The sequence below is a fragment of the Panthera pardus genome, unplaced genomic scaffold (assembly GCF_024362965.1).
Source record: "Panthera pardus isolate Hobbes unplaced genomic scaffold, ASM2436296v1 HiC_scaffold_27, whole genome shotgun sequence".
Taxonomy (NCBI): Eukaryota; Metazoa; Chordata; class Mammalia; order Carnivora; family Felidae; genus Panthera; species Panthera pardus.
Genome location: NW_026526843.1, coordinates 79,691,623 through 79,716,665, shown reverse-complemented (window position 1 = coordinate 79,716,665; position 25,043 = coordinate 79,691,623). Strand labels below are relative to the sequence as shown.

General features: G+C 43.0%; 1 protein-coding gene across 9 annotated transcripts in view; it reads right to left on the bottom strand.

The window, feature by feature from the left end:
• Positions 1–223: 223 nt before the first annotated feature.
• The window catches only part of SMC1A (structural maintenance of chromosomes 1A), a 46,943-nt gene continuing 22,123 nt past the window's right edge, over positions 224–25,043 (bottom strand). For 3 of the 9 annotated variants that reach the window (XR_008418263.1, XR_002076930.2, XR_008418262.1), the window contains 8 exons: positions 19,353–19,509; positions 18,543–18,697; positions 18,264–18,415; positions 17,066–17,135; positions 16,672–16,782; positions 4,225–4,432; positions 2,530–2,622; positions 224–435 (listed from right to left, as the gene is read on the bottom strand). Coding sequence is in view for 6 of the 9 variants with exons in the window: in XM_053891589.1 (XP_053747564.1) it covers positions 4,220–4,432; positions 16,672–16,782; positions 17,066–17,135; positions 18,264–18,415; positions 18,543–18,697; positions 19,353–19,509 (858 nt within the window). In the remaining 3 variants the exon portion in view is untranslated. Of the gene's footprint in view, positions 436–2,529; positions 2,623–4,189; positions 4,810–10,145; positions 16,231–16,671; positions 16,783–17,065; positions 17,136–18,263; positions 18,416–18,542; positions 18,698–19,352; positions 19,510–25,043 lie in introns of those variants that run through there. The other 6 variants (XM_053891589.1, XM_053891590.1, XM_019438425.2 and 3 more) reach the window with 6 other exon arrangements.

Here is a 25,043-nt window from a genome sequence, read left to right as displayed (position 1 = left end):
AGGGGATATAGGGATGTGTGTGTGGAGGGGGATAAAATCCTCTCCTACTATAATGAGTTGTCGAGAGATGTCTCAAATTGCTAAGAAATAGTAGCAATATCATATTGTATGTCAACTATACTCCAATAAAAAAAATAGTAGCATAAACATGTTGTATAGGAGCCTGGTGGTGCTGCAGTTAAAAATCCTTTCAGTTACAAAGTAACACAAAACCAAACTGACAGCAGCTTAAACACTTATGGCTTTACTCATTCATTTATTTATTTATTTTTCGGGAAGTTAGTTTATTATTAACATAAGTGTGGCACGGGTTCGGCTGCGCAGTGATGCCATCGGGGAGCCAGGCTCTGTTTCTTCCTTCATGTGCTGTATCTTCATCCTCATGCTCATCTCCTCACAGTCACAAGATTGCTGTCACAGCTCCAGGCAGCACGACTGTAGTCAAGGTAGAGAGAAGAAGGAAAGGGACAGCGTCAGCAAAAGCCTCTTCAGAAGCCCCCTCTCCCCAGCAAACTTCTCATGGCCATAACTGGGACACATAACCATCTCCAGCTGCAAGGGAGGTTAAGAAAGTCTGGCTCTTCAGCCTCTGACTGGGAGATGACAAAGGAGAAGGGGGTTGGGAGTGGTAAATGCCAGAAGAAACAGCCAATGGCTGGTAAAAATCGTTTAATGCAGTTGCCTCTACGAAGTGGGACTTGCAGTGGGAGAAAACCCAGATATTGCTGGGTTTTCTTATGAGTTCTTTAGCACCACTGTATTTTTTTTTAAGTATATGCAAGTGTTACTTTGATGAAAAATTAAAATTTAGAAGTGTTATGGTTTCTGTGAAAGGAAAACATTAGGAAAAAAAAAATAGAAGCTGGCAGCAGTTTTCTGTCTCCAGAGGAAAGGACATCAATTCACCTTGGAAGCAAACTTAGCAGAACAAACTTGCTACTTAGACTAAGGTATCTCAGGAATCCACCCCCGATCTTAGAGAAAATTGTGCTATCACCATCAGCGGTAACATGGCTGGTGGAAACCAGTACAGCACTGTGCAGCAGTTACAGAGGTTGACTACAGTTAGACAGTCCTGGTGCAATTTCCTGTCTGCCATTTATTAGCTCTGTGACCCTGGCAAGTGACACCTGGGAACCTCAATTTCCCTCTTCATGAAATGAAGGTAATTCAGGTGCCAGGTACAGAGTAAGCATTCAGCAAATGTAATCCACTCTGATTAAAATATTAAATGTTCTGAGCAGTGACATAATTTGAGTGCACTTTAACAGCATTATGCTTCCACTGAGTTCATTTTTTATCTCAAACATGGGTTTGGACTGGACTGGCCCTGAAAATTACTTGCTCCTGAGAGATGTGTGTGCATATTTTGTTCACAGAAGATGCTCAGTTTGGACTACACCAAGAGATCTGCAGGCTTGGATTGCTGTTGACTCCTGTTGAAGGAAAGACTGTAAAAAGGAACTAGACTGGATTGTCGTCTCCACTATATATATTATTTAATGTTAAAAAACAATCCACCCTACATAATGTGCTGCTGACTATTACAATTGCCTCATGTTGGCCTGGGAGTGGTGAACAGAACAGTGACCTTGTCTCTCTGATGTCAAGGTGAGAGCTAGAGATCTGAACTTCTGGTAGGGAGCATACGGCCAAAAACTATCTGGTTGTTGGATGATCATCTTGCCCACACATGGTATCAGTGTTGGGGGCTAAGGAGAAGGACAGCCAGTATGTAGCCTCATTCAGAGGGGCATGGGTGGTATTCTCTCAGAGAGGTAATATCTGATCATCCATTTATAATTTTCCTTCCTGGCTTGGTAATTATCATCTATTATCCCCAAGACTCCAGTAAAGCTCTATTAAGCACACACTCACAGAAGATATTGCATCCATTAAAGAAAAGGATGCTATGAAAAAAGGCACCTTTGGAGAATAAGAAAGAGTGCTCAGAAATTTAAAATGACTGCCAAAATAAAAAAGTAGGCTAGAAGATAAATTCAAGAAAATGTCCCAGACTGCAGAGTAAAAAAACAAAGACATGGAAAATATGACATAAAATGAAAAGACTAAGATGATCATCCAGAAGATCCAACACCAACTGATATGAGGTCTAGAATGAGAGAACAGAAAAAATACAGGAGAGAAAATTAACAAAGAAATAAAACAGTCATTTCTCAGAGGAGAGGAACACGAGTCTTCAGATTGAAAGAGCCCAGCCACCAGATGCCCAGCAAAACAGACAGGAGAAGAACACACTCCTGTGCTCATCACTGACATATTTCAAAACACAAGAAGGGAGAAAAAAAAAGTAAGCTTCCTGAAGTGCGGAAAACAGGTCGCCAAGAAAGGAATGAGAATCATATTAGCACCCGACATCTAATCAGCAACACTACACACGAAATGCAATACCTTCAACATTCAGAAGAAAAAATATTTTGATCATAGAATTCTAAAGCCAAGCTATCATCCAGATATGAAGGTAAAATAATGCCACATTTTCAGGTATGCAAAGACCCCAAATTTTACCTTTCTTAAGAAGTTACTTGAGGATGTTCTCCACCAAAATGCATCGTGTCTCAGGATTCTTGGATGCCGGTAACAGAAACTGATTCTAGTTAACTTAAGCAGAAAAGGGATTTATTACAAGGTTATTAGGTATTTCACAGAAATCTGGGGACGCGGGCAGGAGAAGCCACAGCTAAAGCCACACTGTGGGAACAGCCAGGTGAGAATGCTGCTACTGGTCCTGCTTATCCCCACAGCTGGAGCCCTGGGATGTTGTCCTGCCACCACACGCCACCACACATAAACTCTGGCCATCCTCCTGTTCGTTCTCATTGATTTGTGGTCAACTTTGGCATTGTGTTGTTACTCATGCTCTTCAGTCCATGGTATTGTTTTCCTCAGTTTATCCAAGGCCCCTCTTTTGCTTTATTTCATTGTATTATCTCTTTTCCCTTTCAATTTCCATTCCCACTCCCATTCTACTGTCCACCTCAGTGTGCTACTCAACTGTATTTCATGTATATACACTTCCAACCCATCTTCCATATGTTTATTTTGGTATATGCATATCCATGAAAATAGTGTTGTTTTACAGTTACATAAATGGTGTTATGCTGTAAATCTCATTCACCTTTTCAGTCCACACTAGCCTTTGGAGATCTATCTGTGTGACTCTAGTGAATTTAGCTCATTTCTTTTGATTGCTTTATATTTTGCATCCTATAAATATACCAGTTTGCTTATCTGGTCCCATGGTGATGGACACCTGGATTGATCCCAATTCTTCACCACCACAAACAATGCTAGAACAAATAACCTCAACTGTATTTCCTTAAGGACCTGGAGAAGAATTTCCCAGGTATCTATTTCTTGGAATATATATTCAGGAGTGCAGTTGCTATGTTGTACGGTCTACACCTACTGAACTCCGGGAAGTATTGCCAAATTAGTCTCTGGAATACCTGTTTCCATTTATGCTCCCACCCACGATTTTCCTTTTCTCCTCACATCCTCATCAGCATCTGACAATACCTGACTTTCTACATGTTGCCATTCTTGTAGCAATTTCTATCTTAATTCTCATTTTTCTAATTATTAGCAGAGTTGAAAATGTCTTAATATATTCAAGTTTCCCCTTGTGTAAATTCAAGATTCTCTGTTTGTTAGTTACTCTTCCTATCTTTTGCCCATTTTCCTATTGGGTTTACTATCTTCTTTTTTTAGTTACTAATCTTTTGCCAGTTTTACACCTTGCAAATATATTCCCCTAATCTATCATCCATCTGTTAATTTTGCATATTCCCCTCTCCCCTGTACTTTTGGCCCTAGATTCAAGGCCATGAACAGAGTATTCAGCCCTTGCCGCCTGGTGGACAGGGAAAGGAAGTTTCTGACCTCCTTCAGTTTCCACGGTAGGAAGTGAAGCCCTGCCTCCCACCAAGACTCACAGGAGGGGAGTAATCTCCCAAACAGAATGAGGATTTAGATGCTAGGCAGCCACTAGAGTTCACTCTTTTGGTTGTCCAACATCCATATGTACCCTTCTTCCCATACTTACTTACAAAAATGCTTCCCTCTTAGTACCTTATATAACCAAAAATGTACTTATTCCTTCTCTAAAGGAAGACCACAGAAAGAATGCTTTCAGGTGCAAGCAATATAAAACTCGACTCAAGCTGGCTTAAATAATAAACGTAATTTATTGAGTCACTTAACTGATAAGTCTGTAGGCAGGGCAGACTTTAGGCACGGTATGATCAGCAATATGGTTCCATTTCTCTGTGCTTCTTTTGCCTCCTCCATTTGTCAGCTCCATCCTCAGGTACGCCTTCTGCATGTTCACAAGATGGCCAACAGCAGCAACCAGGCTACATGCTTCTTTGTTCATATCCAAGGGAAGACAGGCCACCTCTTCCCTCAAAAACTGAACAAAAGTCCTAAACTTCAGTGTGACTGGATCATCTCTGAACCAATCATCACTGTGGGAATGGGGCATGATTACTCAGATTGGTTTCTACCAATAAAGGCCTATACCTAGAGCTGGCAGTGGGTTCAATCCCACTCAAAATTGTATAGTTGTTATACAATGGGGGAGGAGAGGAATGGATATTGGAAAACAACCACAAAGTCCACTACAAAGGAGTAAACTAAGAAAGAGGAAGATATGGGGTCCAGGAAAGATTGGGTCCAGCCCAGAAGAGTAATGAAGGGACGTCCCAGGATGACAGTTGCGCTGCAGGCCTACAGAGCAATCAGTCCAAATTGGAGCAGGAAGACGGAGGGCTCCCAGGAGGAAGGTATCTGGGAAAAAAGGGGATTCAAATGATTTTATACTTTCCTTGAGAATTTGGAACAATTTAAGAAGGAGATAAAGTCAGACAATGCAAGGAAAAAAGAAAGGCAATTAGAAACTCCAGGAAAAAAAAACTGCATAAGAAAAGAAATGTAATCCTAGTACACTAATTGGAGCTTCAGGGAACAACATTTACATAATTATAATAACATAAACACTTTATTGACTTTAAACTTTTAGAGTGACCTGTCAGCTAAGTATGGATGACTTAATTATGGTTATAGAGCAGAATGTAAATGTTATTAATCTCATTAACATAAAAGTAAAAGTATAAATGACAGAAGCTGAGAGACTGAAAGCAGCATAAGTCTATTATTTAAAGGTACGAAGGTAAGGAATAGAGAATATATAATTAACAATAGAGCTATATTGGGGGCATGGGAGGAGGGTAGTTGGCTGATTTAAATAGCAGGAAGTCAACAGATAATGCCTAAAAGTGATAAATAGAAAAAACCTGTATATTATTTAGAGATATTAAGATAATTACCAGAAAAATTAAAAACAAACAGTTGTAAGTAGACTAGTAGATTTCCAGGTCAAGATGGCAGACTTACCATGTGTTTATCTCCACTCCCACCTGAGACCTTGCTAAAATGATAGTAAAGGAATTTTTTAAAAAGGTATAAAAACACAATGAGGAAGATAATGAGAGCAGGTCCATCAGCAAAAGAGAGATTTCAACACATTTCTGGAAGATAGAAAGTAATGGAGGAATGGCAACTGATGGAGCATGGTGGAGGAAGCCAAAGCCTGGAGTATGCATGGAGATGATGCCACCGAGGAAGGAGTTGATCTTTTTCTGCAGAAGCCTGGAGTCTTGGGTCTTAACAATGTCAGGCATGATGTAAAGTGTGAGTGAGATGTTGGGTTGAAAACAGGGAGATTAATTGGAAGCCTGTATATCGAACAGTTAACCCACCCCCTTATGTACAATTCACAGCACCCAGGTGTCTACCCATTAGGCAAAACCCAGAGGGTTCTTAACTAAGAAAACTGAACAACCTCAGAGAAAAGATCTTCACATTCTAGCATTCGAGGATTCTGTAGCATAGCAGTCAGTTCTCTTCCAATCATCCTAAAGGAAAGCCATTGGTCACCTAGCACTGTCCCCCCATACACAGAGCTCCCAATCAGATATTTGTTGCTACATTCTTAAATGGATTAAATGCTACAACCATGGATTACCAGGCATTTGAGAAATGACTGCAAATTAAAAGAGACCAAAATAAGCAAACAGGGTAAAACTAATCCCAAAGGAAACATATTTTTTGAAAGGAAAATAATAGAAAATACCTCTATTATACCCAGAGAGATTCAAGATACTAGTACATCCATTAAGCAAAAATAGGATGCTGTAAGAAAGGAAAAGGAACACGAATGGATGTTTGGAGAGTTTAAAATGTGATTGCCAAAATGAAAAGAAATTCAATAGAAGAGTTGGAAGATAAAGTTAAATCTCCCAAAAAGTAAATGAAAACAAAAGTAAGAGAGGGGGAGAGCTAGGGAGGGAGGGAAAATGAGATTGAGGGAGAGACCAGATTGAAAACTACAAAAGATCAATTCAGGAGTTGTTCCAGGAGAGAACAAAGAAAATGGAAGAGAGGAACATATTAAATAAATAAAAGAATTTCCTAAAGAACTTCACAATGAAGGGACCTAACCAGTGACCAGCACAATGAATGACAAATACCCAAACCTAAACACATAATTATAAAATCTCAAAACACCAAGAATATAATTTTTTTAAAGTACTATTTAAAGTTTGGGGTGGGGGAAGGTAGATGAAGTACTTTTCCCTATTCCTCTCCCCAAGTACAGCTAAAATCCTGGGGCACTGTATATAAACATAATAAGACTCAGAAAGGTGAAGAGAAGAAGGCAAACAGGCTGGAGACCTTGGCAGTAGAGAAGTGACATGGTGGTGAGTTCCTTCAGTTTGCTTTTTTACTCGCACACTCCAGATTTGGTGCTGGAGAAGGTGGCAGTTAGATAATAACCACTTCACTCCAGCCAAATACCACAGAAAAAACTGTGCAAATGCCAAGTGGGGAGCTTAGACTTGTACCCTTACTGGCTGAGAAGTCACCCCTTCCCCTTCCTGCTGGGGTGCTCTCAGAGAAGGTTGAGTAGGGAGCTGGAACTCCCATATCCTCACCCAAAGAGTAATGAGAATACCCTCCTTCTGGCTTGCCAGTAGGAGGGGATCCTAGACTTCCACACCCACCTGGTAGTAATGAGGCACTGTCCCCTCTCTCACTGCTGGAACAGTGTCTGAGGAGGGAAGCTGAAAAAGAATGCCCAGGTTTCAACATAAAATTATTCATCATACCAAGTACCAAGAAAATCTCAACTTAAATGAGAAAAGACACTTGATAGACTCCAACACTGATATATTAAAAATGATCTGACAAGGGTTTTTAAGGAGCCATCATAAAAATGCAATGTACAATTAGGAACATGCTTAAAACAAATGAATAGAAACTGTCAGTAAAGAAACAGAAGATAAAAAGAAGACCAAATGGAAATTTTAGAAGTGAAAAATACAATAACCAAAACAAAAACCTCAATGGATCGGCTAACATCAAAATGGAGAGAACATGGTAAGGAATCAGTGAACTTGGATACAGAATAGAAATTACCCAATCTGAAAAACAGAAAAGACTGGAAAAAATAGTGAACAGAACCTTAGGCACCTGTGAAACTGTAACAAGAGATCTAACATTTGTGTCATTGAGATCCTTGAAGGAGAAAGAAAAAAAAAAAAAGATATGGGGAAAGTTACTATAAAGCAATGAGATTCAGACTGATATCAGACTTTTTATCATCAAAATTGGATGCTAGAAGGAAGTGGAGTAATGCCTTCAAAGTTCTGTGGGAAAATGATGTTGAACCTCAAACTCTATAGCCAAGTATAAGGATGGAATAAAGCTATTTTCAGACATGCAAAGACTCAGGAGGTCTAACTCTACAAACTTTTCTGAGAAAGTTACTTGAGGATGTGCTCCATCAAAACAATGGAAAACAAACAAACAAAAAAACCCCTGGGAGCCAGCAAATGGTGGATTTAACCAAGGAAAGCAGTGAAGGAAGGTCTTGAAATGACAGCCATGCATCAGGCCTAGAGAGCAACTAGTCCAGATCTGAGAAAGAGTATAGAGGGTTCCAGGAAGAAGTTCTCTTAGAAGAAGATTAAAAAAAAAAAAAAAAAGTAGGCTTGATGGAATACTTAATGGAAGAGAGATTTTGAGAACAAAAAATATGGAATACATGATAAATTAAAATAGTGAAAGATAAAGAGTATTAGAAATGTGAGGAAGAAATGAAAAACTACAAGGAAAAATTAAAAAGTACATTAAATGGCTTCCTCAATGAACAATATTTACAGTCACATTAATATAATCGCTTATTGCTTTTCAACTTTTCAAATCAAACTATCAAACTATTGGCAACACACATACAAAAAAACTTAAATCGTGATTACAGAATTCAGTGTTATCAACTTTGACAATAATAAAAGACCAGATGGCAGAAGTTGGGGAGGTTGACAGTGGAGAAGGGGAAAAAAAAAGAAGATATTCTCATCTAACAAAGTTCTGGTCAAGAAATACTGTCTCTAATTCACAGACAAGGAAAGAAAGGTGCTACTTAAATTCTGAAAAGTATCTTGTACAGAAACTCAATTCTATTAGAAGCAGAGAAGACGAGAGTTGAACTTGGTGTAAGTGATCTAAATCCTCATTTGTCCTACATAGCAGGACAGCAATGGGTTAATGTCTGAAATTGATGAGAGACAAATGTTCACATAGCTCACATAACATTTAGATATGGAGGTAACAATCAGAAGAAATAACTAGAAGTGGCTGCTAATAACTAAAAGTGGTCTAGTGGGAGTGGGGCTGTAGACTCTCACTTTTCAGTGTCCTTTTGTACTGATTTAAGTTTATTGACTTGTCTTCTAAATATGCACACATTACTTCTATTTTAAGATGAACGCATTAAAATTAATTTTGAAAAACACAGAAAAAGGACACTCCTGTCCACCACTTATGCCCTCCCTCCAAATTCCCTTGTCGCTGCAGACCTAATGGCAGAATACAAAAAAACTTTGACAGTCTCCCTTCCTGCCTCTCCCTTAGATACAGCTCTGCTGCAGCCAAACTGGGATATTTGTTAGCCTGAAGTTGCCATATTTACACCCACCTCCTTGCTTGTTTTCACGTCTCCCAGGCCTGAAAAGCCCTCACTCATCTCCACCAGTTGGAATCCTATTTTTCAAGGCTCAGCTCAAATTCCTCCTCCAAAAAGTCTTCCTTAGTCCCCTGGGAGAACCCTTTTCCTCTCTCCTCAGGGACTCTCGAGTCTTCATTCATGCCTCTAATTATGACACTTACATGTTCTTTCAAGTATATTGCTTGGGTCAGTGTTTCATGCCTACAACCATCTTTCACGCCAGTTACCAGAGTGATCTTCCTAAAATACCCATCTGACTTACTTTCCTGCTTCAAACCCTTCCACAGCCTCCCACTGCCAATAGGGTCAAAGGTGAGCTCAAATGCCTGGCTTCCACATCTTCTACCGCATGGGACAATGCCCACTCTCCCCAAAATTCATGCATTTCCAAACTTTTCATATAACTTTGCTTAGGCAGCTCCTCTGCTTGGAATGTTCCATATCCCCTTTCTACATGGTAAACACCAACTCTTCCTTCAAGATTCCGTTCAAGTGCCCCCTTCTCTATAAAAGCTTTCCTGAGTACTCCCTCCATCCTGCCCCACCCCACATAGGAATGGTCCTATATTCTCTCCCTGCCTCATTTAGACTTCTGCTACATAATCTCTCGCTCTTGGTGCTTGCTTATTCATCTGAGTCCCTGATTAAACTGCAAATTCCTAGGATTGAGCACAGGGCCTGACATGATGCAAGAACTCAGTGTATGCCTGCTGGCCACATGGGTGCAAGTGATGACTGAGTGGATCCAGGAAAGAACAAATGAGCAAACAAATGAGTGAATGCTTATACTGAAGCCTGGGTGAATAAGTGAATGAATGAGTTATGCATGAATAGGCGAACAAAGGAATGATGAGTGGATGAATGAGAAAAAGAAGCCAATAAGTAAATGAATGAGAAGTGCCTGTGCCAGTGAGGTTATGCGACAGAGTGAATTCCCACCTGTGTCTTGTTTCAAACCCACTTGGGGAAGGCCCTCGTGCCCTGCTCTCCACCCATCTACAGTGCACACCACAATGTTCACTTCTTTCAGATTACAAGAACACACACACTCAGGTTAGTGATGGAGATTTATTGAAGCATTCACAGGGAAATAAGGAAGACAAGAACAGCTACACAGGCAGCCTCATGGAGGAACAGAAACTCGAAAATGGTTCATGATCCAAAGCAGCTCTAGAGCCTGGCTTATCTCATCACCCCCTCAGCTGCAGGCATCTGTTGCTCCCTTCTCTAGTGCTTCCCAAAATGGTGACTCAACTTCTTTCTGGCTGTATTTATATTCCTCCTACTGCTACTGACTACCTTTTATCTTTCTTTCTTTCTTTCTTTTCCCTCTGCTCCCCTCCTCTCTAGCCCTTGGCCTTTGGGGGCCTCACAGCTTCTGGGCCTCCTGGCTCCCACAGCTTCCTGGCTTCTGGGGCTTCAGTTCTAATGAATCCAGGGCTTCTCTGTGTTGTAGCTTCTGTTTGCCTTATAAATCCTGCAGCCTCTTCGATTCCTGCTGCCTGGCTACCTTGTGGCTCTTACAGTCTCATCACTTCTGCTACCTCGTGGATCTTTTCCGTTTGAACCTTCTGCTGCTTCATGGATCTCAGATTCAGGGTTCTGCCTCATGGTTTCTGTTCCTCGTGGCTCCTGCTACATTGTGGCTCCTATTGCTTCATGGCTTCTTTGTCCTTTTGGCCCATTGTTGTCTTGCTGCTTCATGGCTTCTGCTACCTTGCGGCCCCATGTTCTCACGATAATAAACATCTATGGTCCCTGCAGCTTTCTCCTTGCTTTTGCTGTTTCGCTTCTGGCACCCCTCATTCACCACCACCACTTCTGTCTCACTAAATTCTAATTAATTGTTCACTTCTGAATGCCTCACATCTAGCCTCCCTGGAGGCTATTTAATGCAGGCCATCCCTACGAGGTGGAGTTCTTACATCAGTCCACCTCATAGGCTGCGACCTAGAGATTGGCTATCCTCAAGTCAGATACTATCCCAAACTAAACATCTGTGGCCAGGATTGTGAGGTCACATGGTACAGAGCATGGCAACTCATGCTTAAGAAACCCCTTAGAAGGGACTGTGGGCATGGCAGGTTTGCTGAGGGTTTCCAGAAGGGGGCAGTGTAATTGGCAAGCTTCTTGTTTGGCCTGTCCAGTACACTGACCTTCAAGGCCAACCTAAGTCCCGCCTTCTCCCTGGCCACCTCTGCTTGTCCTGATCTGTGATGGGAGAGATCAAGGCTCTAGGAGTGATGTGGAAAAGGAACTTAGGTTCCAGTTCTGGCTCTGACACTTTCTTGTAATGGGGCCTTGGGCAAGCTCCTTCCCCTCCCAGGGCCTCAGGAGGGAGTTGGACAAAGTCTGTAAGTTCCCTTACAGGTCTGACATCTAGGCATCTCACTTTAGGTTACGGTCTAAGGGATGGGAGTCTTACCTGGGGAAGCCCTCAAAAACATCTCTTGAGGTAGGAAAGAGGGAGTCAGAGTCCTGGCTTGGAAGAGCCTCACTGCATACAGGAGGTGCTTAGCCAAGATTTATTGAACTGGATGAATGAATCAATGGCTGGGAGGCTGGGCGGGGGGGGGGGGGGAAGACCACACAGCACACAGAATGTTTAACTTAGGGGAGGAGTTCCAGTTGCTGAGGCTGGAAGGAGATTCTGACTTAGATGGATGAGGAAAGAGGAAAATGACTGGGATAGGGTAGGAATGTGGGCTACTGATGGACATTCATTTATCCTCTCAGTCACTCTCCACATCCAATAATCAGTCACGAAGTCCAGCTCATCACCTTCCCTTTACAGCTCACTTTTGTTGCCTCCAACCCATTCTCACTGCTGTTGCCCTTGAGTAGTCCTCCTAGTCTTCTCAGTAGTTTCCTAACTGATCTCCCTGTCTCCATTCTCTCCCTCACAAGTGCATTCATTCACGCACTCACTCACTCAAAAACTATTTACTGGGTGCCTGTTTTGGGTTAGGCACTGTGCTTTTTGCTGGGGATATACCAGTAGCAAGATAACCCCAGGCCCATCCTTGTGGTGCTTTTAGCTTATTCAGAGACAAAACAAGCCAATACAGTGAGTAGTTGAGCAACAGGGAAACCACAGGTCTGGCAGCATACAGCATGCACATCTGACCTAAACCATTTCCATACTGGCTGACCAGAAAAAGGCTTATTAAGTTCTCATCTGACACAGTCTCCTAAAACCATTCAGTGGCTCCCACACTGCCTACAGCTAGTTCCCAAACCTGGCTGTACCCTACACTCACATGCTGACTTTTCTAAGCACTCAAGATCCTGAGGCCCCATCCATTACAGAAATTGAATGTTTAGAGGCTGGGGCCTGGGATGCTCCATGCGTCTCTGGTGCACAGCCAGTTTGGGAACCACACTGTCCCAAGAAAGTAAATCTGAACTCTGTCGCCAGGCTCTTACTCCCCTCTTCAAATTTCTGGCTCTCGAATACTTCTCCAGCTTTACTTCCTGCTGCTCTTCCCCACCTCAGTAAAACTTGTTTCAGGAGTTTGGAACTGTTTTGCCATTTCTTGCCTTCAGGTCTTTGTGCATACTGTCTCCACAACCTGGAAATTCCCTCTACTTCAACTGGATGGTTCCTACCAGTCTCTCGAGACTCAGCTCAGGTGTCACCTCCTAGACTAGAGGATGCCTTCCCGGAACCTTTACATTTAAGCTAGATACTCCTCAGTTTTCAATGCTCCCGTCAAGAGTGCTATCACACTGTATGGTTAAAGGCTGTTCTATGAATTGCCTCCAACTAGTGAGCTCCTCAAAGGCGGGGTAAAGATTGAACTCCTGTTTGTGTCCCTGGCGCACAACACGAGATTCCTAGAGTGAAGTGCCCAGTTAAAGGTAAACACTGCCATGGAGTTTTCTTAAACTCCCTAGACCAAGGCTACTGGGTCCAGAGTATAAGGGAGTCAGCCTAGTGCCATCCAACTAGCCCTAGAGATTCTATTTGGACATAGCCTACTCTTGGCAACACTGTGGTGTTGGCTCTCATCTGACTACAGCCTTCACTCAGCACATGTTGCCCTGTGATGATAGGAGGCAGTGTGGCACAGTGGGCAAAGCACTGGGCAAGCACAGCGATCCTCCTGGTTAAGTCTAGGCTCTGCCAACGAACCACTGGGCTCTAGGACAAGGCCTCTCACCTCTCTGATCCCCAGGACCTAAGTCCTTTGTCACATTTGTGTTCCTGTGGGCCAGGGCTTCAGCCCAAGGCATGTCATCTAATCCTTTCCACCCTGTGAGGTAAGGATTATTATCCAGATTATTATCCACACCTACTGAATTAGACTTTCAGAGGCGGGACCAGAGCAAGGAGCTCCACATCCTTTTGGACATGGAGGTGCAGCAGGGAACAGCTGCTTTTTATTATAAGCCCTTCTGTACTATTTCACCTTCTAATCAGTGTATATATTGCTTTGATTTTTAAAAAGGAAAAAGAAAAAGCTTCACAAGTGATTCTGGTGCACAGCCAAGGTTGATAACCATCCTCGCAGCGGGGAAAGCACAAGACTGAAGCGGAGGGCCTGAGTTCAAACCCTTACTGTTATCTGGTAGCTTGGTCATTAACCTTCCTGGGCCTCAGTATCCTCAACTGTAAAGTGAGGAGAATAGTAACTGCTACCTTGAAAGGCCTGTGATAATCTAAGTGCCAGCCAAATTGCTTCAAATGTATTTCACTTCATCTTGCCTACACTGCTGCAAAGTAGGCACATATGACCTCCTTTCCTATGCAAGGAAACTGAGATTCAGGGAGGTGAAGTAACGAGCTGAAGTTTCTACAGCTAGGATTTGAACCAGGGTGACTCCCAGACTGTGCTCTTTCAGATATGCCAGCATTTCCCAAACTATAGCACACGTACCACTGGTGGTATGTGACTTCTTTGGTTGAACACAGACAAATTTGAGTTATGCCTTTTAATATGTATTAGAAAAATACATAATTAGCATATCAAACCCGTGGTTTCACGGATATCACTACCTAGGATGAAACTGAAGTAGGTAACAACATTATACCTAAGACAACCTCAGGAAAATATTGAGTAAATAGTACAGGAGGGCAATTTGGAAGTATCTATTTAAAACAAAAATATAAATAGCCTATGACTCTGCAGTTCAACCTAGGAAGCAACCCTAGGTAAACTCATACACACACGCACACACACACACACGTGTTGTTCCTGTGTAGTATTCCGTAATAGCAAAAAGAGAAAACAGTCTTAACTATCTATCACAAAAGAAATGGGAAGATGTGATAGAGTCCTATAATGGCAGTCTATATAGCCATTACAAAGGATGAATTGAATCTACATTTTGTAAAAACATGCATAGATCTCAAAAACATCGTTAAATTGAAGAAAGCAAACTGTAGAACGACTCAATATGCCATTTGTATTAAATACACAACAGTATTTTCAATGAATTATATACGTAAAAGTCTTAAAAACAGTCTAGATGGATGTACAACACACACGATAGCAGTTTAGAGGGGGATGGGGAATGGTAGTCAAATGAGGCTACCTTTATTTATAAATCTAATGTCTTAAGAGAATGGATTCATGCATTACTTGAGTAATCAGAACTGACTTAACTTTTAAAAAACAAAAATGCAGTATACAATCAGAACAAGGTGATGGTCTGACAGTGTACATGAACGAGCAAAGGCTGACCTCATGGCAGCAGGCTCTGCTGCCTCTGCACGGTCCCTACAGCTGACACAGTTAGTTCCCAAAAGGAACTTCACACACATTCGGCCGGGATGTGGCCCAGGCTACCTCTCCCCGACTTCCTCACAACCCAGGTTGGGGCCCAGGCACCTGGTTACCACACGATTGAAGCTATAGGCTTCCTTAGGCCCTTCACTTACCAGATAAACCCCACTGGTGCCCTGGAACTTTCTCAAAAAGCTAGGCATCCAGTATCTTCCAGATTTGGAGGCTCTTTCTGTCCCTAACAATTGGGATCAGAGCCCACAGGGGTCTAGGTATGAGAAGGCTTGTATTCTGAGGGGTCGGCACCTAGTGGGCTCCAAGCAGGGATAAGGCCCCCAGTGAGGAGCTTGACATCATTAAATCCTATGAGGTAGGTAATATTGTTAGCCCCATTTTACAGATGAGGAAACTGAGGCACAGAAAGGTCAAATGACTTGCTCAACATCAGATTAGTGACTTAAAAAAGGACGAGAACCCACAACTGTCTGTCCCCAGAGCCCAGGCTCTGCTCCTAGTGCCCAAGCAAATCCTACCAATTTGTCAAGGTTCAGCTCATATGTGACCTTCTCCAGGAAGCCTGGAGGTGATCATCCTCTTCTCAAAGTACATATACATAGAATTCAGCTGACCATGGGAAATCATGAACCTACTGCATCTCCTCAGTAGGAGGGTAGAGATCATGTCTGATTCAGCTCTGTATTTCTAGAATAGAGCCTGACAAATAAAGAGTGCTCGATATATGTCTGATAAACACACGAATGAACACACGAATCAGTGAAATGAGGGCAGTTTCACATGACTGATTCCTATGAGGTCCTGAATACCTTTGCCCAGCTCTGGGGTGCTGTCATACTAAGCTCTCTTAGAATCAAGTTCAGCCTAGGCTCCTTCTAAAATGAATCTCCGATATCTTTATTATTGTGCTAACACACCCACATGCACACACGCAGACACATATATACACACATACATACCCACACACAAGCAAGATGCAAGAGGCCCAAGGGACCTATGGTTATGGGTGATAGGAGGGGGGCCTGGGGAGGGGAAGGCGGGGGGAGGGAAGAAAGAATGGACAGATGGCCCTGTTCGGCTCAGTTCAGCTCAGCACCTCCTTCCAAAGGCCAGGATGCTCCCTGTAGCTCAGGAATTTTTGCTCCAGACCTAACATCACCTCTGTTCCTCTTCATGCTTGACAGCAGTGCCTAAATCCCATGACTATACCAAACAGGGACAGGAGGTAGGGGAAGGTTGGGAGCCAAGTATCGAGAGATTGGGAGAGGGGAAGCTTAGGGATCCAGACAGGGCAGGAGGGCAGAACTACTGCTACTGCTCATTGGGGTTGGGGTTGGCATCTGGGTACTTGGTGAGGTCGAAGGTCAGGACTTTGCTGATCACACAGTCCCCTTGCTGAAGGAGGAGGGAGAAAAAGAAAAATGAAATTGTAAGGAGAGAATTAAGGGAGGGAGGGGGTCTAGCGCCCCAGGACTGGGGGCCTCAAACCCTCCTCCCTACATACCTGCCCAAAGCCCAAGCAATGGTTCTCTCTGGGTGTGAGAGGATGTGCTCGGTCCCATGTGCCTTCTCTCCCTGCCTACCTCTGCATTCTCCTCCTTTTCTCTGCTGTCTGGCTGCCTCTGCCTGGCCGTTCCACCTGTCCCCAGACGCAATGGCCCTGCCCAGCTGGGCTGGCTAAGCCTCAAGGGCAGGGCTCCAACAAGCCCAGATGGTTGTTCAGGACCTGAGTCCCTATGCTCCCCCACCCCCATGGCCCTCCACTGCAGCCTTCCCTTCCTGCCCTGGGGAGTCAGGCAGGGAGTGGGGCTGGCTCCTGAGCCAGGCCCGCCCTACCTCGGGGTAGACTCCAATGAGGCTCTCAGCCTTGGTGTAGAACTCCTCCTTGAGAGAGATGACGATGGCCTGGAAGTTGCAAGTCGACTGCTCCTTGATGTAATTTGCCACCTGTGGGAGGGGCCGCCGGGCACTTAGCAGGGCTGAAGCCCTAACACTCCCTTGTGTTTTCCAGTCAGAACCAGAGGCAGAGGGGGTGGGGTAAGGGGTGAAGGGTTGGGGGAAAAGAGGCTGAGAGGCCACTGACTAGCACGGCGTGAATGACCCTGGGCCCAGCCTCCCAGGCACAGAGAGCAGGCAGCAGGAACGGCTAGAGCACACTCAGGAGTTGCTCCCTGAAACCCAGCCCCAAGCTAGGGGCCTCCCTCCCGGGCCCCACTTTCCTTGCACCCACCTTGCCAATGTTGGTGTTATCCAAGGCAGCATCGATCTCATCCAGGACGAAGAAGGGGGCTGGCTTGTAGCTGGGAGGGAACCAGTAAGTGAGCTGACACTGATGGGGGCAGGGGTGGGGCGGGAAAGCCCCAGGGCCCATCACACAGGCCAGCATCCCCCTCCACTTCTTCAGAGACTAAAAACCCCAGGTCATAATGTTGCCTGAGCCCCCAAAGGCCAGTATACCAACTGAGCCCTCCTGTGCATCCAACCCTGTGCTCCAGGAACCTACAGAACCAGGAGAGGACATGGTTCTCTCCAGAGCTTCCAGACTTGCTGGGGAGATAAAGCAGTCCTAGGCTCTGGCCACACTGTCCAAGCTACCTGAAGGTTCTCCCCACCCACCTGCACACGCTGCTGTCTCCCTGCCTCTCTGCACGTGCTGCACCCTCTGCCTAGAATGCCTCCTGGTCTCTTGGCTATCTTCTACTCATCCTTTGCATTTCCTGCTCAAGTGTTACCTGCCCTCAAAAGCCTTCCCTGACCACCCAGACCCTCCCCCAGACTGGGTTGGTATCCCTCCTCTGTGCATCCACAGCACACACGCTCATCCAGTTACGACACTTAGCTTGCTGTTTACACATCTGGCTTTCACTAGATCATGAGCTCCTCAAGGACAGAGACCATGTCTGACTCATCTGTGTTCCTAATCCCCCAACAGAGTCTGGTACAGAGCAGCCTTCAAGAAATGCTCGCTGAATGACGCTGTACAATCAAGTACTAAGTTGTGGGGGTCAGACTCAAGTACTATTGGCATTCAGGAGGGGGAGATCAGGGTATGCCATAGTGGGCAAAGCAGGCTTCCTAGAGGAACAGGAGGAGGAAAATGAGATGTGAAGGTGTGGTAGGTGACAGTCAAGCTAGATTTGCATAGAAAGGGCTTGTTAGCCAGCAACCATGTAAGCAAAAGCCTGGTGGTAGGACTGAATACATGCAGGGGCCAGTGAGGGCATGCTGAGTGGATGAGGGTGGATGGGAAAGACAGGTCCAGGAAACCAAGGCCAGATATGCTGTAGTAGGTAGGGAAATAGGGATGCAATCCAGATTCCACCAGAACATCTTCACCTCTGCAGATCTCTGCATATCCTTGGGCCCCAGAGCCTCTGGTGGCCTCAGTTCAGTCTCTCCGCCATCTGCCCTGGGAGGAGCAGCCTTACCTGTGGATGGCAAAGAGCAAGGCCAGAGCTGCCACTGTTTTCTCCCCCCCTGACAAGTTGTCCATTGGCCGGAAGCGTTTGCCAGGAGCCACGCAATTGTAGTTGATGCCATCCAAGTAGGGCTCCTCAGGGTTCTCAGGGCCCAGGAATGCCTAGGGAGAAGGCAGATGGATCAGAATCTGGGTCTGGGTCTGCAGCTAAATGAGGATGGGGACAGGATGCCTAAAGGGAAGGGCAACAGGATGGTAGGGGCTAGCCGGGTAAGGGGCTCCAGCCTACCTGGGCACTGCTGTTGCGGGATAGGGCCTTGTAGATCTCATCAATGTTGGTGGCCACGGATTCAAAACAAGCATTGAAGCGGTCAAAGCGCTCCTTCTTGATCTGTTCGAATGCCTGCTTGGCTTTCTTGGCTCGCTTTCGGGCTGCCTCAAATTCTGCCACAAGGGAAAGACAGGTGACTCCTCAGTGCCCAGGCTCTGCCAAGGCTGAGGACCATACCCTGGCAAGAATGACCTGCAAATGACAATCCGCAGAGCAGGGACATCCCAAAGGGAGAGGAATGTCTGGGGAGGGTCCCAGGAAAACGATCCCACAACCACCCATCCATCACCAGTGGGCCAGCCACATAGTATAAACGAAGAAACATGGGCTTGGAGCCACAAAAATATGAATTCTTCCCTGGGCTCAGGTAGGTGATGGTCAAGCTAGATTTGCATAGAAAGGGCTTGTTAGCCAGCAACCATGTAAGCAAAAGCCTGGTGGTAGGACTGAATACATGCAGGGGCCAGTGAGGGCATGCTGAGTGGATGAGGGTGGATGGGAAAGACAGGTCCAGGAAACCAAGGCCAGATATGCTGTAGTAGGTAGGGGCTATGTGACTTTGGGTGGGTCATTCACCCCCTCTGAACCTCAGCAGTTTTATACTCTATAAAACAAGTGTGGTAATTAACCCCTACTGTTTAGGGCTCTTGGGAATTTCAAGTAAGAAAGCTCGTAAAAAGGGGAGCTGCTGTGATATGTAACAGGCCCTTGCTGTAATTCCGGCCTTCTGCCTTCACCTTAGACCCAAGTAAAAGGGAAAAATCTTACCATCTGAGGTCTCCTGGAACTTGTCTCGGACACTTTCCAGCTTTTCCATGGCTTTCATGTTAGGGGCAGCAATACGCTGGAGTACACTCTGCTGCTCATTGAGCTTCTGCTGCAGTGTATTCATCTCCTGTTTGATCTCCTCCTCGGCCTGGGCATCCTGTAAACCCCAGGCCCAGAAACATCAAGAAGGGCCATCTCCGTAAGAGATGCTCCACCAAGTGGGGGCCTGAGCACTTGCTCCCATGTAGAAGCTCTTCTTCCCTAGCTCAGCTCCTTCCACCAGGTCCTCCTCACAGGAACCATTCCTACCACCCTGGAAATTACAGGCTGACGCCACTTTCTCATCTCTAGCCCTTCCCCCAGGCCCTGCCAACCTCTCCGTCTCTCAGGAAGAGCAGCTGGTGGTGCCCCTCTCTGGCTCTCAGCCCAGGCCATGAGCCAGTACCATCCCAGGGTGACCTAGAGGCTCCCACACAGACTGGTCTGGACTCCACCTACGGCTCCACAATGAATAAGGCAACTCATGTTTTCTGCTCAGATCACCACATCTGAGCAAATTCCATTTAAGTTTTAGGTCTTATGGTATTGCAATGCATGTCTGCGCTTGTGCCTTTCTGCCACTTTCAGTCAATATTTACTAAATGCCTTCTAAATGCCAGGTGGCACTGGGGCTCTCATATCCTGTGAGCCAGGGCTCCTGTGCTCACAGAACTCATGGACTAACAGAGGAAGGCATATAAGTAAACAATCAGAACACTGTACAATGAATACCAAAACAATGATAAACAGATGGTGTTGGGTCAGCACATAAGAAGGGCAACTAACTGAGACTCGGGCTACGGAAGGCTTCCAGAAATATGTTTAAGCTCAGGCCTACAGGATGAATGGTGAGGACAAAGAGAAGGAACAGCCTATGCAGACAGGAGCATCACATGCAAAACCAGGGGTCTGCTTGTGGTTCATTCAGGGAAGTCAAACCAATTAAAAAGTAACCAATTTTAATAAATTTCAAAAGCCAAAAAAAGGTGGGGGGGGCGGCAATTCAATATGGCAGTAATTATGCACTGTGTGCGTGTGTGTGTGCACGCGTGCACATACGCATGCTGGGGGATGAAGTAAGGCTGGAGACATGTGCAGAAGCCCGAAGATAAAGGGCTTTTTAAGCCTTGTAAGAGGTTTGGACTTTATCCCAAGGGAGGTGAGGTACCACTGAATGGCTTCAAGCACAGGAAGGACATGAATATACACAAATGGATGCACAAATATACACGTTTTAGAAAAACCCTTCTAAAGATCTCTCTACACTGCTATGAAGTGGTCTCCTGGATATAAGTGAACTATGAAAGGTACACAATAGAATGTTTTTTTTTATATCTAAGAGAAGGAATGGGAGTATCTTTGCATATTTACAGATATATTTGTATTTTTAAAATACAACAAAAAAAGGATAATCTAAAAACTAATTAAAATGGTTACATATAAAGGAAGGGAGATGAAGGGGACAGGAAAGAAAGTTAAACTTATTTTCATGTACCTTATGTTATACTTTTGGTTTTAGAACCATATGAAGATTTTATAGAATTATAAAAGAAAATTCGATCAAAATGTGAAAACCACCAGGTAAAAAAATTGTTGGGAACAAGACATTCACAATATACCAAACAATCACCTTAAAGATGACTAGTTACTACTGACAACAGTAAGAAATGTGGCAATTGATACCTTAACTGAGGACCACGCTTAACATCATGAATAGTAGGACATCCTCACGTTACATGCCTCCTGGCATGATGCAATACAGAGTACACAGCATCACCGATGAAAGGTTCTGGCCAAAAAATTACTTAACCCAAATCCATCAAGCCTCCAGACTAGATCAAACTTCCAATTTATAGGAAACAATAAGGGTAGGTAGAACAAGGTTAGCAACAATGAAAGGAAACAAACATATCCATAACATATCCATTCAAGACAACACATAGACTTCAAAAGATCAATGATGTGGGAATGCTCCACATTAAAAGAAACTAAAAAGAGATCAACCAAAAGCAATACGTGAATCTTGATTGGATCACAGTTTAAAACAATTATTAAAAACAAACTTTTTTGGAATAACTAAGGAAATTTAAAAGTGGGCAGGATATTAGATATGACATTATTAATTTTCTTAAATGTAATATGGAATTGTGGTTATGGAGAATCCCTTGTTATTAGCTGAAGTATTTAGAGTTGAAGTCTGCAACTTCCTTCAAATGGTTCAGCAAAAAACAAAACGCATGTAGTGCAGAGGGAGGGAATCAAGCAAGATGAGAGAGGGAAAAAAACCAGAAAATTATTCATTGGGGAGTGTAAGGTGAAAGACATGTGAACATTCATTGTACTATTCTTTCGATTTTTTTGTGGATTTGAAAATTTTCAAAGTAAAATTGGAAAAAAAATCAAAATGCAAAAATGAGCAACCCCTTAAAAATGGAAAACTAAACAAAGAACCATGACTATATATTAAGCTGATTAAACACTCAGAGGATTCTTTCGAATCACTTTAAAATACAGGAACATGCCGTACATGTTCAACGAGCCATTAGCTTAACAGCAAAGAGGACTTCAAGGAAATCTTCAATAGCATTCAATAATCAAATTATTACTAAGAATATCTCATTGATATTTTCAAACTATTATATATATAGAGAATAGGATAAAAAAATACATTATTATGTTAGTGTTGCTAGGAACCAAGATTTTTAGCAAGAATAACTGAGGGAACTCAAACATAAAACCAATGATGTTAAACTGTGAAAATTACAATTTCAACTGAAGTATCAATGTGAACTCATGGTAACATTTTTCCTTCAAAATAAAAAATGCATCCTGTAGCCCAGTCTACTGAAACGTTCTAGAAGCACTCAGCAACCCAGCAGTCATGAGCACTCCAGTGCTCAGTTGGTGGTTGCTAAATAGCATTTCTCACTGCAAGAAGTCAAGGCTTCTCAGAGAGAAATGGCTAATTATAGATCTGGGGAAATGTAAAGGATGAACCTGGACATACCAGAAAGCAAGGAAGACAAAAGTCTGTAACAGTTGTGTCAAAATGATTCAGAAGCCAACTTGAACCAGTTCTCACTGGCCAAAGATGCAACAACTTGATCAACAAGAAGGATAACCACCACAACAGTGCAACACATCTAATATGTTTAAATCCTTGAGTTCATAATGATATACCTGAAAACTCAGTGAACAAATCTTGAGAATGCCAAAGAACAAATTCATTATTTTATAAACTAGTAATAAAAGATTCAAGCCTACATACCCTGCCTTTTTAATATAAACTGTATACCTCAGAGTAACCAAGTAATTGATAAGAGGAAATCTCTCTTTACAGTATTCCAGCTAACAAAGAAGAATGACAGAGTAAGAAGGTTACCATTTTGCAACCACAGACAAATTAATGAATCTGGACAATAACCACCATGGCTGCAAACCACACAAAAAGAATCACAATCAGACATTACCAACCTCCTGATTAAAGTTAACAACGCCACTTATGACCAGTCATAACAACCCCCAAACTTGACCAAAACAAACCCCCCAAACTTGAATCTAATCACACCCCTAGATCAGAGCTGTCCAGTACGGTAGCCATAAGTCACATATGACCGATTTTAATGGATGTTGATGGATGTAAAAACCAATATTCAACTTAGTTACTAGAAAACTTTTAAGTATATTTGGAAAAAACCTGGCTATGTGGTTCTCCTTTTCCAATTGTAAAGTTTAAGATAGCAAAATACAGATCAAGTATATCCAAGGAAAATTTAGCATCCAAATTGAGATGTGCTGGAAACATAAATAGATACTGTATGTTGAAGACTTAGTACAAAGAGATTATCAAATATCTCATCAATAATTTTATATTGTTTACACACTGAAATAACTCTTTAAGATATACCGGGTTGAACAAAATACAGTAGTAAAATTAATTTTACTTTTTAAAAAATGCCACATGTGGGTCATATTATATGTCTACTGAACAGCACTGATCTATGTCTAACTACCCACTTTCAGGAACTACAGGGGATACCAGAAATTTTTTTTTTTTTTTTTTTTTTTTTTTGTTCTGGGGGAGCATTAAAAAATCATAGTACACAATCAAAAAGGTACAGCATGTAGAAAATCATTCAGGAGAAATAAGCCAATTTCTTCAACAAAAAATACTGCAAAGAAAAATAAAAACTGATAGAGGAGCATTTATATAGTAGTCCCCCCTATCCCCATGGGTACATTCTAAGACCCCCAGTGGATGCCTAAAACCATGGACAGTGCCAACCCCGACATACCATGTTTTTCCTCATACATACATACCCTTGATACTTTAATTTATAAATTAGGCACAGTAAAAGATTAACAGCAATAATAAAATAGAACAATTATAAAAATATACTATAATAAAAGTTACATGAATGGTCTTCTCTCTCAAACTATCTTATTGTACTGTAACTCACCCTTCTTGTGATGACCGGAGATGATAAAATGACTATGTGATGAAATGAAGTGGATGATGTAGGCACTGTGATACAGCACTAGGCTACTACTGACCTTCTGACAATAGGTCAGAAGGAGGATCATCTGCTTCCAGACCGCGGTTGACCGCGGGTAACTGAAACCACAGAAAGCAAAGGCATGGACAAGGGGGCACTCCTGTAGATTAATTGAGACTTAAGAGACATATCAACCAATCACTATATCAATTATCTATCTATCTATCTATCTATCTATCTATCTATCTATCTATATCTATCATCTTATTTGACTCCCAGTTCAAGTAAGCAAACTGTGTGTGTACATGACAATCAGGGAAATGTGAATACTAATATTGATATTAAGAAATTATTTTATAATATAGAATTCCAATATTAAGGAATTATTGGGTTTTTGGTGTAACAATTCTAAATATTTCTAAAGATCTGAAAATGATCTCTTTTAGACACTTAAGTACAGAAAACAAACTGAGAGTTGATGGGGGGGCAAGGGAGAGGGGAAAAATGGGTGATGGGCATTGAAGAGGGCACCTGTTGGGATGAGCACTAGGTATTGTACATAAGCAATGAATCATGGAAATCTACCCTCAAAACCAAGAGTACACTCTATGTTAGCCAGCTTGACAACAAATTACATTTTAAAACATTAAATAAAGATAAAAATTATCATTTAGAGATACATTCTGAAATATTTACAAACGACATGACATGATGTCTAAAATTTGCAGCTGACCCTTGAACACAAGGGGGTTGGGGCATAAACCCCCCACCCCACACAGCCAAAAATCCATTTACATATAACTTGTGACTCCCCCAAAACTTAATTACTAATAGCCTACTGTTGACCGGAAGCATTACAGATAACATAAACAGTGGTTAATGTGTATTTTTATTTAAAAAAAAATTTTTTTTTTTAATGTTTATTTATTATTGAGAGACAGAGAGAGACAGACCATGAGCAGGGGAGGGGCAGAGAGAGAGGGAGACACAGAATCTGAAGCAGGCTCCAGATTCTGGGCTGCCAGCACAGAGCCGATGTGGGGCTTGAACTCACGAACCGCGAGATCATGACCTGAGCTGAAGTCAGATGCTTAACCAACTGAGTCACCCAGGTGCCCCAATTAACATGTATTTTTAAAGTAAGCTAAGGAAAAGA